The sequence below is a fragment of the Schistocerca serialis genome, chromosome 2 (genome assembly GCF_023864345.2).
Source record: "Schistocerca serialis cubense isolate TAMUIC-IGC-003099 chromosome 2, iqSchSeri2.2, whole genome shotgun sequence".
NCBI lineage: Eukaryota > Metazoa > Arthropoda > Insecta > Orthoptera > Acrididae > Schistocerca > Schistocerca serialis.
The window spans coordinates 32,783,080-32,803,601 of record NC_064639.1 but is presented as its reverse complement, the minus strand read 5'-3'; the positions used below and the strand labels follow the sequence as shown (position 1 = coordinate 32,803,601).

At 37.3% G+C, this 20,522-nt stretch overlaps 1 protein-coding gene across 5 annotated transcripts in view; it reads left to right on the top strand.

Moving 5' to 3' along the window:
• Positions 1 to 19,719, top strand: part of LOC126456745 (uncharacterized) — a 271,037-nt gene extending 251,318 nt beyond the window's left edge. For all 5 annotated transcript variants that reach the window (XM_050092492.1, XM_050092491.1, XM_050092490.1 and 2 more), the window contains one exon: positions 13,686 to 19,719. In XM_050092492.1, coding sequence (XP_049948449.1) covers positions 13,686 to 13,864 — 179 coding nt within the window. In that variant the 3' untranslated portion in view covers positions 13,865 to 19,719. The remainder of the gene's footprint in view (positions 1 to 13,685) is intronic.
• Positions 19,720 to 20,522: the final 803 nt, after the last annotated feature.

Sequence of the window (20,522 nt, the reverse complement as noted above, 5' to 3'; positions counted from 1 at the left end):
CTTCAATTTTCTAACTTTATTTTAGCAATACCTGAAGAAACCTAGAGGCTTGCATTTGTTGATGTAACTACATCTATGTGCTGGAAAATAGGTCAGAAAAGGTTAAGGAAAAATATAAAGCTAGTAAAATCAGTTGTTTTCACACAGGTAAAAGCTTAAGGTCTTCCTTTGTGGAGATTTGGATGTATTCCAGTCTCATGTCTTCGTCTACAGTTTTTGCTCTCTACAGCCCCCTCTAGTACCATGGAAGTCATTCCCTAATGTCTTAACAGATGTCCTATCATCCTGTCCCTTCTCCTTGTCAGTGTTTTCTAAATATTCCTTTCCTCTCTGATTCTGTGCAGAACCTTGTCATTCCTTATCTTCTCAGTCCACCTAATATTAAACATTTGTGTGTAACACCACATCTTCTGTTTCAGTTTTCTCACAGTCCATGTTCCGCTGCCATACTATGCTGTACTCCATACGTACATTCTCAGAAATTTATTCCTTAAATTGAGGCCTATATTTGATACTAGCCAACTTCTCTTGGCCAGGAAAGCCCTTTCTGCCAGTACTAGTCTGCTTTTGATGTCCTTTATCTGTCCATCATGGGCTAACTTGTTGCCTAGGTAGTAGAATTCCTTAACTTCATCTGCTTCGTGACCATCAATCGTAATGTTAAATTTCTCGCTGTTCTCATTTCTGCTAATTCTCATTACTTTCGTCCTCCTTTGATTTACTCTCAATCCATACTCTCTATACATTAGACCAGGGGCAGCCAACCACAACGTCTTCACGATCTACTATTCCATACCAGCATATCGAAGTAATCTACTTTTAAAAATTCAGTTGTTACATTTTTAATTTTTGGATACTGGTACTGTAAAACACCTGTTTAAAATAAAAGTTTTAAATCTTCACTATTTATTTGAAACATAATAACTTTATTTCGTAATATTCTCAAGTATATTCTTACATTAATAACACATGAATTATTTTACATTTAATGTGAAATCTGAGTAGCTGTTTTGTCAACAGTGTCCATCATATTTAGTGTATAACTTATGAATATAATAGAGGGAAACATTCCACGTGGGAAAAATACATCTAAAAACAAAGGTGATGTAACTTACCAAACGATAGTGTTGGTATGTTGATAGACACACAAACACACACCCAAAATTCAAGCTTTCGCAACCCACGGTTGCTTCATCAGGAAAGAGGGAAGGAGAGGGAAAGACGAAATGATGTGGGTTTTAAGGGAGAGGGTAAGGAGTCATCCGAATCCCGGGAGCGGAAAGACTTACCTTAGGGCGCCCACACACACAAACACACACAAACACACACACACACATCCATCTGCACATATACAGACACAAGCACACATATGTAAAGGCAAAGAGTTTGGGCAGAGCATGTCAGTCGAGGCGGAAGTATAGAGGCAAAGAAGTTGTTGAATGACAGGTGAGGTATGAGTGGCAGCAACTTGAAATTAGTGGAGGTTGTGGCCTGGTGGGTAACGGAAAGAGAGGATATATTGAAGGGCAAGTTCCCATCTCCGGAGTTCTGATAGGTTGGTGTTAGTGGGAAGTGTCCAGATAACCTGGACGGTGAACACTGTGCCAAGATGTGCTGGCCGTGCACCAAGGCATGTTTAGCCACAGGGTGATCCTCATTACCAAAAAACACTGTCTGCCTGTGTCCATTCATGCGAATGGACAGTTTGTTGCTGGTCATTCCCACATAAAAAGCTTCACAGTGTAGGCAGGTCAGTTGGTAAATCACGTGGGTGCTTTCACACCTGGCTCTGCCTTTGATCGTGTACACCTTCCGGGTTACAGGACTGAAGTAGGTGGTGGTGGGAGGGTGCATGGGACAAGTTTTACACCGGGGGCCGTTACAAGGGTAGGAGCCAGAGGGTAGGTAGGGAAGGTGGTTTGGGGATTTCATAGGGATGTACCAAGAGGTTACGAAGGTTAGGTGGATGGCGGAAAGACACTCTTGGTGGAGTGGGGAGGATTTCATGAAGGATAGATCTCATTTCAGGGCAGGATTTGAGGAAGTCGTAGCCCTGCTGGAGATCCACATTCAGAGTCTGATCCAGTCTTGGGAAGTATCCTGTCACAAGTGGGGCACTTTTGGGGTTCTTCTGTGGGAGGTTCTGGGTTTGAGGGGATGAGGAAGTGGCTCTGGTAATTTGCTTCTATACCAGGTCGGGAGGGTAGTTGCGGAATGCGAAAGCTGTTTTCAGGTTGTTGGTGTAATGGTTCAGGGATTCAGGACTGGAGCAGATTCGTTTGCCACGAAGACCTAGGCTGTAGGGAAGGGACCATTTGATGTGGAATGGGTGGCAGCTGTCATAATGGCGGTGCTGTTGCTTGTTGGTGGGTTTGATGTGGATGGACGTGTGAAGCTGGCCGTTGGACAGATGGAGGTCAACGTCAAGGAAAGTGGCATGGGATTTGGAATAGGACCAGGTGAATCTGATGGAACCAAAGGAGTTGAGGTTGGAGAGGAAAGAACTCCAGAATTTCCTCTCCACAGTTCGATAGCCATTAAAAGCTTGTGGTAATGTTGCAGCACTTTTCCCTTGCTGAGCCAATGTACTTCAATGTGGAGCAGTAAATCTCCATACTGTAGTTGTAGTTTATTTGCCAAATCTTTGAAAAGTCTTCTTTGAAGTGAGTGCTAATTTTATTGATTATCTTTACAACCATAATCATAGTTTCATTCAAGTTTAAAAACTTTCCACACAGATACTGCTGGCGTAAAATACAGTTTTATTTTACAAACAGTGGAAAACTTTCCTGTGGTCATGCTTACAAGCATAGGTATTTTCTCTGATAGAATGAGTTGCTTCATGGCAAAAAATATATCTTCTCTTATATGGCCTAAATAATAAAAGGTTTCAGATAGATTATATAATGATAAGACAGAGATTTAGGAACCAGATTTTAAATTGTAAGACATTTCCAAGGCAGATGTGGACTCTGACCACAATCTATTGGTTATGAACTGTAGATAAAAACTGAAGAAACTGCAAAAAGGTGGGAATTTAAGGAGATGGGACCTGGATAAACTGAAAGAACCAGAGGTTGTACAGAATTTCAGGGAGAGAATAAGGGAACAATTGAGAGGAATGGGGGAAAGAAATACAGTAGAAGAAGAATGGGTAGCTTTGAGAAATGAAATAGTGAAGGCAGCAGAGGATCAAGTAGGTAAAAAGACGAGGGCTAGTAGAAATCCTTGGGTAACAAAAGAGATACTGAATTTAATTGATGAAAGGAGAAAATATAAAAATGCAGTAAGTGAAGCAGGCAAAAAGGAATACAAACGTCTCAAAAATGAGATTGAGAGGAAGTGCAAAATGGCTAAGCAGGGATGGCTAGAGGACAAATGTAAGGCTGTAGAGGCTTATCTCACGAGGGGTTAGAGAGATGCTGCCTCCAGGAAAATTAAAGAGACCTTTGGAGAAAAGAGAACCACTTGCATGAATATCAAGAGCTCAGATGGAAACAGAGTTCTAAGCAAAGAAGGGAAAGCAGAGAGGTGGAAGGAGTATATAGAGGGTCTATGCAGGGGCAATGTTCTTGAGGACAATATTATGGAAATGGAAGAGGAGGTAGATGAAGATGAAATGGGAGATACGATACTGTGTGAAGAGTTTGATAGAGCACTGAAAGACCTAAGTCGAAACAAGGCTCCGGGAGTAGACAACATTCCATTAAAACTACTGACAGCCTTGGGAGAGCCAGGCCTAACAAAACTCTACCATCTGGTGAGTAAGATGTATGAGACAGGCGAAACACCCTGAGACTGCAAAGAGAATATAGTAATTCCAATCCCAAAGAAAGCGGGTGTTGAGAGATGTGAAAATTACTGAACTATCAGTTTAATAAGTCACAGCTGCAAAATACTAACACGAATTATTTACAGACGAATGGAAAAACTGGTAGAAGCTGACCTTGGGGAAGATCAGTTTGGATTCCGTAGAAATGTTGGAACATGTGAGGCAATACTGATCCTAAGACTTATCTTACAAGAAAGATTAAGGAAAGGCAAACCTATGTTTCTAGCATTTGTAGACTTAGAGAAAGCTTTTGACAATGTTGACTGGAATACTCTCTTTCAAATTGTGAATGCGGCAGGGGTAAAATACAGGGAGCGAAAGGCTATTTACAATTTGTATAGAAACCAGATGGCAGTTATAAGAGTCGAGGGACATGAAAGTGAAGCAGTGGTTGGGAAGGTAGTGAGACAGGGTTGTAGCCTCTCCCCGATGCTATTCAATCTGTATATTGAGCAAGCAGTGAAGGAAACAAAAAAGTTCGGAGTAGGTATTAAAATCCATGGAGAAGAAATAAAAACTTTGAGGTATGCCGATGACATTGTAATTCTGTCAGACAGCAAAGGACTTGGAAGAGCAGTTGAATGGAATGGACAGAGTCTTGAAAGGAGGATATAAGATGAACATCAACAAAAGCAAAACGAGGATAATGGAATGTAGTCGAATTAAATCGGGCGATGCTGAGGGAATTAGATTAGGAAATGAGACACTTAAAGTAGTAAAGGAGTTTTGCTATTTAGGGAGTAAAATAAATGATGATGGTCGAAGTAGAGAGGATATAAAATGTAGACCAGCAATGGCAAGGAAACCGTTTCTGAAGAAGAGAAATTTGTTAACGTCGAGTATTGATTTGTCAGGAAGTCATTTCTGAAAGTATTTGTATGGAGCATAGCAATGTGTGGAAGTGAAACATGGACGATAAATTGTTTAGACAAGAAGAGAATAGAAGCTTTCGAAATGTGGTGCTGCAGAAGAATGCTGAAGATTATATGGGTAGATCACATAACTAATGATGAGGTATTGAATAGAATTGGGGAGAAGAGGAGTTTGTGGCACAACTTGGCTAGAAGAAGGGATCGGTTGGTAGGACATGTTCTGAGGCATCAAGGGATCACCAATTTGGTACTGGAGGGCAGCGTGGAGGGTAAAAATTGTAGAGGGAGACCAAGAGATGAATACACTAAGCAGATTCAGAAGCATGTAGGCTGCAGTAGGTACTGGGAGATGAAGAAGCTTGCACAGGATAGAGTAGCATGGAGAGCTGCATCAAACCAGTCTCAGGACTGAAGACCACAAAAACAACAATATGGCCTTTCAATGAAATTACTTTCAAAAATTCTTCCTTGACAGTAAAGTTATTAAAAATCATCCTTACAGAACTGGCACCTGAGCAGTACCTGTTGCATCAATGGACTCATCTAATTGCATTGAAAAATAACAGCACTCATCTAAATCTGTTTTCAGCTGAGAGAAAACATCATTAGACATATTTTCAACTCTCCTTGTGACCGTTCTTGATGAAAGTTGAATGGATTCTATGGCAGCAACTATTTCAGACTTGTTAATGAAATTATGAAACAACTCGTCCGCAGCGTCTTGAAATGCTTCTTTTACGAATTCGCCATCTTCGAAGGGTTTCTTCCTGTTCGCCAATATATTCGAAACACGATAAGGAGTAAGAGAGGCAGCAACAATTTTGTCTACTAGTTTCGTAAACATGCTTTGTTGAACACTTAATTGCTTTTAAATTTCTTGATTTTCTCTTTTCTCAGTTCAGAGTTTCCTGTAAACTCGGTGTTAACACGTGGGTTTGTGTTTTTCACAAATGCAATCTTTGCGTCACACAATAAACAAATGCATGTACCATTTATTTCTGTTACAGAAAAATTCGTGTTCCCATTCAGAATGAAAATGATAAATTATACTATATATATAGACACACACACAACTCATTATGCGTTAAGTCGCTGAGCTACTCGTACGTTCTCAAAAAGTGTCAACAAGGTATGCAACTACTCATGTTCAATGCTGACTACTGACGGCACAAAAAAGTTCTACCTATGTCCTTTCCACACTCTGTGACATAACAGAAGTTGGTAGTACACGGCACAAAACTCACTACCTTCTCCTGACATGTATTGAACACATTTCACAAAGATGAGTGACACAGTGCAGCAACGAGTGGCGCGCAGGTGGCGGCTGATGTAATTAATGAGGCAAAAAATTTTAGATGTTCAAGGTAGATGTTGGTACCAGTTCTACACTGTTATTAACAAAGAAAACAACTTGTGTCGAACGAGCACGCATTTTTACTGCTATGGAAAACAATTGAAGATTTTATTCAACAATTTTTCTTTTGCACTCTCAGTACTCACACGATCTACCAAATAAGCACTCGCCATCTACCAGTAGATCGTGATTAGCGTGTTGCCAACCCCTGCATTAGACTGTTCGTTCCATTAGGGAGATCAAGTAATTTTTCTTCACTTTCACTCAGAATAGCAATCTTGTCAGTAAAAACAAACAATGGAAAACCCAGGATGGAATGTAACAATATTAGAGAGGAAAGTTGCTTCTCACCATATAGCAGAGATGCTGAGTCACAATAGGCACAACAAAAAGATTCACACAACTATAGCTTCCGGCCATGAAGGCCTTTGTCAGCAACACACACACACACACACATACGTGTCTGCAGTATCAGACAACTGGTTTCATCTGTGTGTGTTGATGAAGGCCTTTCTGACCGAAAGCTTTATTTGTGACAGTCTTTATGCTGTGCCTAACCTGTGGCTGAGCATCTCCGCTATAAGGTGAGTAGCAACTTATCTTTGATGTAATGTATAGGACATTACTGGAGGCTCTACTGCATAATATTAGGATTGTGATGGTTAATCGTCAGTACAAACAGGCTTCACATTCCTCTCACAGGTCAGGCACTACGCAATATGAACTACACTATGGCTAATACACAGACCACTAAAAACCTGAAATCCACCAACTTCTAATTCAGAACTAGGTAACCCAGTACTCAAGGAAATACTTACAAAGAGTAAAATTATGTAGCCATCTTTGTACATGTTTTCAGAGAGGTAAGAGAATCATTTGTTTGATTGTGGGGTACCTAGCTAGTCGCATACCTGAAATACAGTGTGACACAGACTAACGGGAATGTTTGAAATGAGTAGTGGCAGCCATGGACTGGTGGCAGCACTGCGGGTTCGTGACAGTGAGTAAACAGTCCGCCATTTCAGTAATCATGGAGCAATGGAACAGACAACAGCATGCATTAGCCATAAAAAAAAGTTTTATAAAAACAATGATAGTTTGGTAGCGGCGCATAGGGAGTTTCAACATTTTTATAATTTAGGACGGCATGATGCTGTTCCATCAAAACACAGATAAAATGTTGGATTAATAACTTAAGAGACCAACAGGACCACCAAGAAGTGTGCATTCTCCAGCGAACGTTGATGTTGTACGCGAGTCTGCCTTATGGAGCCCATGGCATACAATTTGTCAGCAAGCAGCAGTGGTTGGAATGTCTCTGGAGAGTGTTCGTAGAATTCTTCATCTTGATTTAAAATTTCATCCGTACAAACTACAGATGGTGCAACAATTGAAGGACAACGATTACCAGTTACGATTAGGATTCTGTCAACAAATGATAGCAAAAGTAAACAATGGCAGTGAATTTCTAAACAAGTTGTGGATGTCAGATGAGACATATTTTCATCTCGTAGGTTATGTGAATAAACAGAACTACCCTTACTGGGCAGACACAAATCCTAGTGACGTTCATGAGCACCCTTTAGACGCTAGTAAAGTGACAGTACGGTGCGGTGTTTCATCACATGGGATTATTGGACCGTATTTCTTCGCAAATGAACAGGGAAACACAGTCACTGTCAATGCTGATCTTTACGTGGAGATGTTACAAACTTCCGTTACACCTGCATTGAACAGCTTTTCCAGTCATTCAAGAAGCCTTGTTTCAACAGAACGGAGTGAAATTACCCACTGCATGGCAATCGATGGCATATGTGCGAGAATTGTTTGGCAACCGTGTGATCTCAAGATTTGGTAACATTTCCTGGCCTCCTAGATTGCCAGATTTATCCGTGTGTGATTTTTTTTTTTTTTTTTCCTTGTGAGGCTACCTCAAAAGAAAAGTCTACACGACTCAACCAAGATCTTAGCTGAGTTAAAATGGAGAATTTGGGATGCAGTTCACAGTATCCCAGCTTAGATGTTGCAGTGGTCAATGGGGAATCTCAACAGCAGATTTCATGAATGTATTTGTGCAGGACGATGCCATCTAAAGGACATAATTTTTAAAAAATGGTAAATGCCATCAATGTTTTGTTAATGGCAAAGGTGTAAGGTTTCAATTACTGTGAATGCAATTTCTTTCCTCCTTCACGTCTTGTTGTATTGGATTGTGGAAATTTTCCTGTTTTTCTGTGTCACTTTGTATTTGATATCAGCTGAATCAAAAATAAGCTGAGCTTAAGTTAACTATTGCTTAACTTTTAGGAAAGCAAAGTTATTGGTAGAAGAGGAATGAGTTAATGTTCCAGAAAATAATGCGACACTGATATTCAAAAGAATCTGACAAGTTCTACATCTACATACGTACCCTGCAAACTACCGTACCACTACTAGTTATTTCCTTCTCTGTTTCACTTGCAAATAGAGTGAGGGAAAAACTACGGTATGCTTCCATATGATCCCTCATCTCTCTAATCTTACGTTTATGGTCCTTACACGAAATGTATGTTGGCGGTAGTAGAATCACTCTCCAGTCAGCCTCAAATAACAGTTCTCTAAATTTTCTCAGTGGTGCTCCTTGAAAAGAAGGTCACCGTCCCACCAGTGCTTCCCATTTAAGTCCCTGAAGCGTCTCCATAGTACTTGGGTGTTGTTTAAACCTACTGGTAACAAATGCAGCAGCACACCTCTGAATTTCCTGTGTTCCCAATGTCGTCATCTGGACTTCAGTCATTTAATGTGAATTTTAGAATTACACAAAACAAAACTCTATACACTCGACAGACAGACAGACAGAGAGAGAGAGAGAGAGAGAGAGAGAGAGAGAGAGAGAGAGCACATTTCTATGAACCTGTTGTAACTCACCAATTTGGTCTGAGGTCACAGAATTTGAAAAATATTTTAGGAACAATTGGTATTAATCTGCATGGCATTAGTCACATTCGCTTTGGAACACATAACCTATCAATTCCAAAACCATTCATCTCTGGATAAAACTTTTTCTGACTTTTTTGACCATCGTTTTAGAAACTCCTTACTGTGCAGCTGAATTTTTGATGGACAACTGTTCAGTATCAGTATTAGTGGAATATTTTGCAATGACTTTGTGATGTCCTTCATTAATCCTTACTGAATGTTGTGAAATTTTATGAAAGTTAATAAATGATGTCACTTCAAACCTTATTAAATGTGGGGTCTGGTTTATGTTCTTTAGTGTTAATCCAACAGAAAAATATAATAGAGAAGTAGTTACAATTCATTTGTTGAAGTGAATTAGCATCACTTACCTTTGCTCTCATTGTCCATTGTAGGTCCTTTGTCATTTAGGTAGCTGTGTCAGTAACCAAGTGAAATCAGAATCGCATTCTAAGGTCCACTTAAGTTCAGTTTACGTGATTTATCTCAACATATTTGTCAAAGTTGCTCATAAAAACATTATTCAGTTTTGCAGTAGCCCAACATCTAGTATAACAACTTCACATTTACATAGTACAGTAAAACCCCTTTTTAACGGATCTGTAGGGACCCAAATATTTTCTCTTTAAATATGGGTTATTCTTAATTGGGGATTTTGTCAGAGTACATGGAGAGAGTTACCCAGAATCATAATTAAAGCATGTTTGAGTGACACAGTTGCTATTTATTTACAAATTAGCAATATCCTGTGCTACAAATTTAAATGCAGTAAATATACAATTACTACACTTCTGAGAGAACACTGCCTTTATTTTATTTTATTTTATTTTTTTTAAATCAAGTAGTTTTGTTTGTTTTGTCTTCTTGCCAAACATCGGTTTACCTTTTATAAATGCCAATAACTGTGATGGAGACAGAGCAATCGCAAAAGAAGACTGTTTGCTGCTCTCATTTTGACTTGGAACTGATAAGTGGATGGAAATGGTCATTCATTTGATGTGTTTACCAATTCTTTACGGACGCATGTCTCACGATATGGTCCACATCTTACGGCTTGTCCTTAGTTGAATTGTTTGCCATGGCTTCTTTCACTGAGTGAGCGGAATCATTTTATTACTACTAGCTGCATTATTTGCACTGTCCAGATTGAAATTGGTGTGTGGTATGAAGGAGGCAGTATTACACTGTACCTTTCTGCTTTAGCCAGTTTTATTTAGGATCTATTGGGTGCTACAGCATCAGAGTTCCATTAAATCATACCACGTCTGATTTTGATCATTATATAACATTATCTCTACATGCTGTTGTGCACAGCATTGACATTGCTTTAACTAATGCAGTGGATTCTTTGGCGTGTTGTCAATCACTACAGTTTAATTTGGACAGATATTTTGGAATAGAAAATCAGAAAATCATTCTGTGACAACTCTGGCATGGATTTTTTTCTATGATAGTCCCATTACTTACGGGAACAAGACAGTTTGGAATGAAGCCGTAAACAAAGCCAACAAGGAGGACTATGATTTTGTTGTTGTTGTGCTGTACTGTATACTCGGCGTGAGTCAACATGTGAAACGTACTAACCCATGTCTCATTGAGGGTAATAATAATAATAATAATAATAATAATAATAATAATAATAATAATAATGCCTTGAAATTAAATGTGGCACTCAAGACAGGCATCTAGTGGGACCTCCTGGGCTGTACATCACACCACTTGGTGATAAATGCCGATGACATAATTCCTGTAATGGAAATAGCACGTGAAGACAAATTTGAAGTGTCGACTGATATCCATTTAATAACTTCATATCTGTGAGACTGAGAGGAAGTTTCTTTAATGTAATGTATTCTTGCATTGATAATACCCATATGTATCGGCATATTGTGTTCTGCTGAAATGTGTCCATCTTTTATACTCATTCTTCTTGACTAAGGACTAGACAATATAGCGTCTATTTCTGGCAAAATTTGCATGTATTTTGTGCAAAATTCACATCTGTGTCATGTGCTGCAAATTTAAATACAGTTTACACAAACAGGGGGACAATTATTGAACTATATGAAACAAAATTGTCAAGACTTCTGAACGGTTTGCATTAGAACATTCAAACTGCATGGTTGGCCGTGGGGCATTACGGGAATTAGTATGCGCATTCATGGTTGGGTTTAGTGACGACGTCCACTTTCATATGGATGGGTTCCCCAATAAGAAAAATTTGCACATTTGGGAGACTGAGAATCCGCCGTTTGTGCTGTAGTAGTCCGTTCACCCCCAGTGGGTGATTGCGTGGTGTGCAGTGTCCAGTCACGGAATAATCTGTGCATTATTCCTTGATGCCACAGTAACTACCGAACGGAACATGAAGGTTTTGGAAGATGAATTCATCTCCATTATCCAGGATAACCCCGATTTTGACAAGATGTGGTTCATGAAAGATGGAACTCAATCCCATCGAAGCAGGAGAGTGTTTGATGTCCTGGAGGAGCACTTTAGGGACCACATTCTGGCTCTGGGGTACCCAGAGGCCACTGGCATGGGCCTCAATTGGCTGCCATATTCTCCGGGTCTGAACACAAGTGACTCCTTTTTGTGTGACCATATTAAAGAAAAGATGTACAGCAATAACCCTAAAACCATTGTTGAGCCAAAAACAGCCATTCAGGAGGTTATCGATGGCATCTATGTTCTGACACTTCGGCAGGTTATGCAGAATTTCACAATTCATGTGCACCACTTTACCGCCAATGATGGCAGACATATCAAACTATCATAAGTCCAAATATCTGTAGTGACATTTACATGCTGAATAAAGTGTGTGCACACTGCAGTTTGTAACTAATTTATGTTTTTTGTATAGTTAAATAATTGTTACCCTGTATATCACATTTTTGCAGAACACACTCTTTGTGTTTTAGGAAAATTCAAGACGACTTGTTTGCTTTCTCCTGCCATCACACTGTAATGATAGAAGTTGTCACTCCACTCTGTTGATGTCAGTTGTAATGGACTAGTCTACAGTAAAAGACGAAATGTCGTCCCTGACAGTCTCAGGTCTTTGTACAGCACCTGTGAAACTTGATGCAACAGCCGCCTTCTCCTCCTCTTACTTCTCTAGTACATGATCGTTGGCACCACCATCACTTCCTACCTCACAGTGTTCCTTCACTAGAATTTCACACCTCAGTCACGTTCATCTCAAGTGTAGAAGTGAAGACATCATCGTCACAAAAACAAAGTACTGGAATGTCACATTTTTAAGAACATCTGTGATTTCCTGTGGAACAATGTCATCTTCATCAGCAACTGATGTACCACAGCTAGCCTTTGCAAAACAATTTAACACAGTCTTTGCATTACACAGTTCGATGCAGCAATAAACATGTGCATGGCCCGCAAAATGTTAAGTCTCATCACTTCCTTTCTCTCAAGGAATGTAATTGATTTCTAGATGGCTGTTATCTTGTATTTGGCATTAATGGAGTGTATTATGCCCAAGTCCAGAGGCTGCAGATGATTTCTGCAGTCTGGTGGAAGAAACACAGCATTAATATTTCTCATAAATGTTGTTTCCTTTGGATGTACAGGCATCGGTCAATCAGTAGTACTATTTTCCTACCTGCTGTACTCATTTTGGCATCTAAATGCCTGAGAAATCTTGTAAATATTCGTTATGTCATCTAGGCATTGCTGTTATACTTGTTAAGTACAAGGTACTGTCTTAATGTTTTAAAACTCATGAGAATTTTTAAAATAAGAGTTTTAATTTCCTTATTATCAATAGTGGCAACTTCTCACTCCCATCCCTATTTGCAGCATTATACTGTTTCTCCAGTGGCCTAAATTTTCTGTGTCCAGAGCCTCACTGTCTCCTCTTACACACTGAAATGAAAGACTGACATTTCTCAAAATGATCTAACTATTCGTTTGACACACTGAAATTTTCAAAACAGGCCTTCAGGGAATTTTTCTGAGCTTTCAGTTGTTGAATTGTTCTACTTACAGGAATGCTGCCATTTTGCATCCTTGAAACCATTTTAAAAGAATAGTTTCCACATCACTGATTGTAGAGCTGCAAATGTTCCTCCTTTTGCAGTCAGAGGAATTGCAAGCTTTGATATTTAATACTGCTTAGTTGTTTTTTTTTTTAAAGGTGTGGTGCAGTGAAGACTGTGCCAAATCATACTTTTTTTTTTCCATGTCTGAAAGTTTTATGTTGAGATTAACTTTGACATCGTCGATGAACATCAGGTTTTGCTCAATTGTAAGCTTCCTGTGTTTGCAGGCCACAATTCCACAAAAGCATAAAATCTGTGAACTTGACTACAACAAAGATAACACTTAAAAAAACAGTACTTGACTAATATTGACTCACAAGAAGTTAAGGATGAGAAAGGCAAATGAGCATTATCATTTGTGATATGTTATGTTGAGACTGTCTTACTTAATATTTGTTCTTGTATTTATGAACTATTTAAGTTAGAGAATGATGCATTTGTTTTAACAAGTCAGAGCTATATTTTGTATTGAAGTGTCATTAAGTTTATGGTACTGCTGAAGCTTTATGTGAAATGAAAATTAATTAGTACATAGAGCACAGTTAAAATTAATTAGTGTTTAGCTTCTCATTGTACTGCTTTATTTATGTGTTTTGTAATGCCTACAGGTTTGGTTTTTGATCTGACTGGTTATTGGGATCTTTCCTTCTACTTAGCTGGTGTTTGGATTGTTTTATCAGGCATTCTCATTGCCCTGATACCCATCACGAAGAATCAAGTTATATGTGGCAAAGGAACACTTGAATTGGAAAAAGAACAAGATCAGGACTCTGTTGATGTACCATAAAACTTCTTAAGGAAAAAAAATCATTTTCATGGAAAATGAGCCATCTTGATTCATATTTGAGGCACATAAGAACCTCAGCGTCCTGTAATACTCTTATTAGGTTGTGACACCAATCTAAAAAAAGCTGTTGGGTAAATGTTATGTATGTGAAACTTGTTTGTTGCAATTGTAATAAATAGCTTTAATCTCTTCAGTGACTGACGACCTAATGATAAACTGGCTTAATATACACAATTTCCATCAGAGGAACTTCACTTTAATAGATTTTCACAGCCTGATTATCAGTAGGGAAGAATGCTAAATAGGTAATGTTCAATTATTAATTGTATATTTGTGTATAATGTTTAATTTTGTCTTATAATAAGCACAATCAGTATGAACAGAGACTGACCATAACTGGAGAGGTTCTTACTGGATTTGATAGTATTTGGTTTCTCTTACGGATAAGAACACTTACAACCACGTTCATGATTGCAGAGCTCCAGGATTGTCAAAATAGCTATTTTGTATCCAATAAGTTAGTGTAAAGTGTCAGAGGTTGATGTTCACAAGAGGATAATTTGCTAACAGCTCTGGTTATAATATGCAGTTATGGTCTAGGCAACACCAAAACAGTGACAGTAATTTAGTAGTGACAACACAAATTCTTTGAATCATTTTAGTATTTGAAATCATAACCACAGAAATAAAAACAAAAGCTTTTGACATACCATGTCTAGTTGAGTAGAATGTATTGGATATTATTGTGTTCATACAGCATGTGAAACACACTTGACAATTATACAGATTGTCTTAAACAGATTGAGGCTATGCTCTTACAAATGCAGGTAGCATTAATATTAATCCTTTAAATTGCTTGCATATAATTAAAAAATTAATATACTCCTTCTTTTTACAAAGAAAGAATTATAGAAGTTCCTGAACTTTTTGTGAATGTTGTAGTTGCACAATTAAGTGGAAAAACTTAGTAGCAGATCTACTTCTCTCCTACACACATTCTTAGCTTTGCATAGCATAACAGTTATTGCTCCAAGTTTGACAGTTATTTTATTTTCATTGATAAAAAGTTATTGTTATCTAAAAGTTGCACTTAAATGTTGGATATGAGCAGTTAAAGTTAAAATGATCTGAGTGAGGAACAATTCCATAAATTCCCCAGAAAATGTGTGCAAGCCTTAAATAAAAAGAGTGACTTCCTTAATTGGTTTAATTACATATACAGTTGTCACACCATAACCTACCGGAATCAGTTTTCTATTCTATGACTACTTATACCACATATATATGCGAATAATATATTTCACCAAATAATCTGCGCACCCAAATTTTAAGGAGGGGGGAGACTGGTTTTAATTTGTCTTTGTTTATACATTGTGTATCTTCCTGTTTAAGTGCAGCTTTGGATGGCTAATATATATATAAACACACATGTCGAGTTGTTACAGGATGGATGTTATGCATCCAGGGGTAATAACAGCTAATTTTCCCCTTTTTGTAACTTGTCTCGCACTTCCTCAATTATGTGTCTGTAAAAGCTGCCCAGGACTGACATGGTACATAAATTCAGTGACACTACAAGGTGACATTGCCAAACATGCCACCCAGTCAACCGCATCCGCCCCTTCAGATTCACTGTCACCAATATAGCTTTCAGTGATCTTTTTGCAATAGTTTCTTTTACATTTTACGTCAGGTGGTAGCTTTCATCCATTGCCAGTTACACACATCACTTTACACCTTTGCCACTCATTGCTGCCAGTTCGTATCATGACGCTGGAGTCCCCTTGGATCTGTATTAACAACTTGCAATAATATAAAGGAATGTTTGCAGTGCAAATTTATCACTTAGTGATGAAAATTCACTACTTTTCCTCCAATCATTTGGCAGCTGTTGAGCATTGGTAGTTTTGCTCTGGAAGCCTAATCCATTGTGATGGAAAAATCTTGATAGCCAGCCCTAGCTAACATTGAAACCGGTGATGCTTAGTTCTTTGGCTGAAGCCAATGCTTTGATTTGGCACCTTTCACTTGTCACTGGGCATCCAAATTGTCACTTCTCGCCCACATAGTTGCAGAGCCTTTTTTCGAGGTCCATATGCTTTGCTTTTTGGCTGTGAAATCCCTGGCGATTACGGTTTATTTCTTGAAGGCGCATTTTGTTTTTTCACCATTCGCAAATAAAACACTTGCTCACATCCTACTTTATTCCCACTGCACGGTTTACAATGTTCTCTGCTCCTTCAATAATTTCAAGTTTTTTTTAGCTGTGTACGAGCAGTATTGAGAACATCCATAATTAATTAGTGGTTAATATGTCACTTCTAATGTGCTATTGATGTCACAGACTGAGGCCACGACAACACTATAGTATAAAGGGATCTATTGTTGTAGTTGGACAGTACCAACCTTATTACAATTAATCTACACAACCCAGCATTTCATCCTTAAATTCGGGGTAAAAACAAAGCACAGACTATTCATGTCTGTACGGTATTTGAACTCTTTGATTTTGTGCTGAGATTGATGTTTAGATTCCTTATTCTAGTGAACATATAGCAGTAAGAGTACAAAGTGTATTTGGAATGGGATGTTGCATTCATTTGTCATAGATAATTTTCTGAATGTTTTCCATTTGAGAATCCCTAACACAGTACTTGAAAGTCTGCTACAGTTTTTCTATAATATCTTCTGTTTTCATCAGTGTGGAAGCAAACTATTCTTTACCCAAGTCTTTTTCGTATGTAAGGATGATTTTTATCTTAGAATCAGTAAAAGACTCATCCTAGGGCTGTGAAGAAAAATCTGTTAGAACAACCATTACAGTGGTAGAAAATTATTTATTTCATTTGACTGTTGTTGCAATTTGAAATGCAGCAGCTGGTTTGGCATTGTTATACTTTTTCTTTGGTTCTTTTTTACTTATGGAGAAAATTTTTAATTATCCGTGGAAAAATATTTTAAAACATTGTGTTTGGAATATAGTGTGATTTGTGGCTCCCAGTTTTGCAATAGACTTGAGAAAGATGTAATAGGATCTGTCTGCTTAATTGATTTTTCCCTCCTCTGCATTTCCTGAAATGGTTGATTGTATTAAAAGTGTGACATTCAAGACTGTGAGCTATCAGTGAGTTATTGAGTTATCAAGTGAGTTATTGAGTTACCAAGACAATGAAAATCTCACATGCACATACTCATCAGTGGAAATTCACTTGAGAAACTGAATTAGTGGAAATAAGAGGTGAAATGAGCTTCATGTATGATAACAATATCTTAATGTCCATGAGTAAGGCATATGTTGAACAGAAGTAGTAGCTAACTGGTGGCTACTTGTCTCTAAATTACTGATGTAGTAAAATATGACTTCAACAATTGGATGTCGATGTTAACCATTGTGATTAGAACTTCACAAGTGTATAGTAAATGCTGAAGCTACATCTACAATAAATCCTTTTGGATCTTCTGAATCTGTAACGACATTTTGATTTCTTTTCTTAAAACACGAAATTTGAAGGATGTAGCAAAGAATTCTGTATCTTTGTCAATCATCCAGTTGAAAATTTACCTCCTGCGTAGGAGGCTTTTAGCAAGTTACTGGATGTGATGTTTCTGGGTGTCCAGTCATATACTTCATTTAACTTATTTTTGAATGTCCTGTTGTAAGCATAATAAATTTATTGTTAACTTTTGCATACAATAATTATTACATGCCATGCTGAATGACAGAATAGTGGTTTGCATCCTTGTGGCCTACAACGAACCACCCCAGTATATTGATGCCCTTTTTCTGTGCAGTACAGGTGTAACAGTTTGTACATACATAATTGTACACGATGACAATGTATTCATTCCAGCCTTTGCTGGAGATAATGAATGTGAATTTCCACAGCATTAGAATTTCAGACTTTCCACAGAAAGTTATAATCATCCATGAAGTTTCTGATACAGTTGATAAGTACTCCTATTTGACAGGGCAGATTTTTTTAAACATCGCATAATTTTGGACTATTGATAAATGGTAGTATTGCACAAAATGATTTTTTTGAAATCTGGAGATGATCAGAATTCCTTTAGACTGGTTACTCTACTTCCTTGTGCTTCTAAAATTATTAGTCTGTGGTAGCCTTAATTTCAGTTTATTGTGATCTTTACAGATTAATATATTAGCATTTATACAAGGAAATTTGTAATTTTGATAGCATAGTTTGTAAAGCTGGTTATTGAAAGTGCATGAAGAAGTTCACAGAGAAAGTTTGATGCTGTATTGAAGAAATAGATCTTGTGCCTTTTCTTGTCTATATAGTGTATTGATTGATCTGTCTTCGCCAGTCATCATTCACATTTCATTGTTAAAATTAAAATTAATGTATTTACATAAGCAAATTGTTGTTTGTAGTATTCTCAGGACCATAATTGTATTCATTAGCTTTTTCATAGTGTCCTCAATTTATATGAAATGAGACATTACTTTTACAAATTTATTCTCAGAACTGTTCTAAAATTATTGCACTCAAATGTAGTGCTTCGTTAAATTTTGTAAAGTCTAAACTAAAGCAATAATGTTTATTCTATTAGCTATAATTATTTTTGTGTGTAATGTCTTTCATATGCTGTTATGGCATGTGATACGTAGTGGTATTAATTAGGAAAGCTCAGAAAAAGTAATTACTTGTGAAGATTTCATTTGATTTCCCAACTCTGTTTGAAATTACACATGACATGTACATAATCTGTGTCTTTCAAGTGAAGTGCTATATCTTTTAATTGTATTTATCTTGCTCCAGTTTATCTCACTTTCATGTTAAGAGTAGAGGAAGAGAGAAATTGAGAAGAGGAAACCTTCATGCATGGAAATAAGATTCTCTCTCCCTTACATTACGGGTTATCAGACTGTTTATTTTTGGTAATCATGCAGTTATATTCTCTGCATTTGGTTAATACTTATCAGATGCTGTAAAGCCAAAGTGATATTATTTTACAGATGACATATTTCTTTATTTGATGAAGAGTCAGTGAACTATCTATGATCAAACATTATTACGCCTACTTTGAAATGTAAATACATACTGAAATTTTGTTCTGATACAAAATTCAGCGACTGAAAATATTGTGGTTGTAATAATTATAAATGTCACTGAAATCATTTTTTTTTTAATTGTTCATATCATCTGCCGTGTTCCTCTCACTAAGTGTTAGGCAGACTAGGCTGTGATTGTGAAGTATTGTTTGGTTTGTTGTAGAAAGTTTCTCTTTATTTCTGTCAAAGTACAACTTATATTACCAAAGTCCTGCTCAGTATTTTAAGTAGATTCTATTGAAAGTACTAATGTAAGTACTCACAATTTAAAGACTGTAGTAGTATCATAATTATACATTTATTATTAATTCATTTAGTAAAAAAAGAATTTATCTTGTAATTTGTTAAACGCAAATTAAAGGGGGCTGTCAAGTTTATTGGGTGTAATGTAGTGCCTTTCAAAATGAAAATTTTAGAAATACAGGTTTATTGTGAGACTGATCTCTTGTCTTTTTTTGTGAAATAGTATTCATTGGTATTGACTTGTTTAAAATTACAAGAACTCTGATTGTGTATGTCACATTTTTGCCAAGACATAAATTTCTCAAATGTAAGTAGTTACAGTAAATGACTGGTAAAATTACTAACAACAGGTTTCATTGTCTCAGAGATCATTATAGTTACAAATGAAGTAATAATGTTAAAAATTTACATATCAAAAATTTTTGATTGCCAGTTTGTACATATTTTTCTGTCCTCAGTGGAGCAGATGTGTTGAGTCCACAAGTAAAACAAGCAGCTACTGCAGGCCAGTTGCCTGGCCTCATAGAGTTTAATCGTACCTTCTGGGCATTTTATTTCTATTCCATTCAAAATTCCAAACAGTATGTTAAATTTTAAACCCTTTCCCTGAGGCCAAAAAGCACTATGAAGCATTCTCTGTTGGTCCATTATGGCTTGAGGAACTTCGGCTGGTACGTATTTCTTGATTCAAAAACCTTTGCCAACACGAGTAAGGTAGTATCTTTGACCACGTTTTGAGGCCTGTATGTAGGCTCAGTCAATGTCACCCATTCACAGGAATCTGTTGTGTAACGATCGGATTTATGATACCAGTTTTAAGGCACCATTCGATAAGATTGTTAATACGATAATAGGGTATGGGGCCGGAAGGTGGCAATATTGAGCTGCCGAAACTGGTAGCATATAAAATAAAATAAACGAAAACATACGGCTGTCGGTAAAGTTTTTTTAATCAAGAAATAAAGCATTGTGGTTTTCTTAACTCTATTTTGCATTAATAGATGCATCATAATTATGAATTGGCTACAGTTACACAATCACATTATTTTCTGTGTGGCATGAAGGCATTTAGTGAAAACTCTGTAATGGGTAATTGGAAATCTGTGAAAGTTAGCAATATTGAAGAAATTTTAAAAGAAATTTATTGACTGCATGGTTATTTAAAACTGTTAAGACTGGAACCTGCCTCCTTGCCTTTTGCAGACAGAACTTTTACATTGGACTTCCAGCAATGTGTGGCGCAGAGATTTTGTTAAATTTGGAAAGTAGGAATGAGGTACTCGCAGAATTGAAGCTGTGATAGTGGAATACTTAGTAAGTAAAAATATTGCCTGCAAAAAT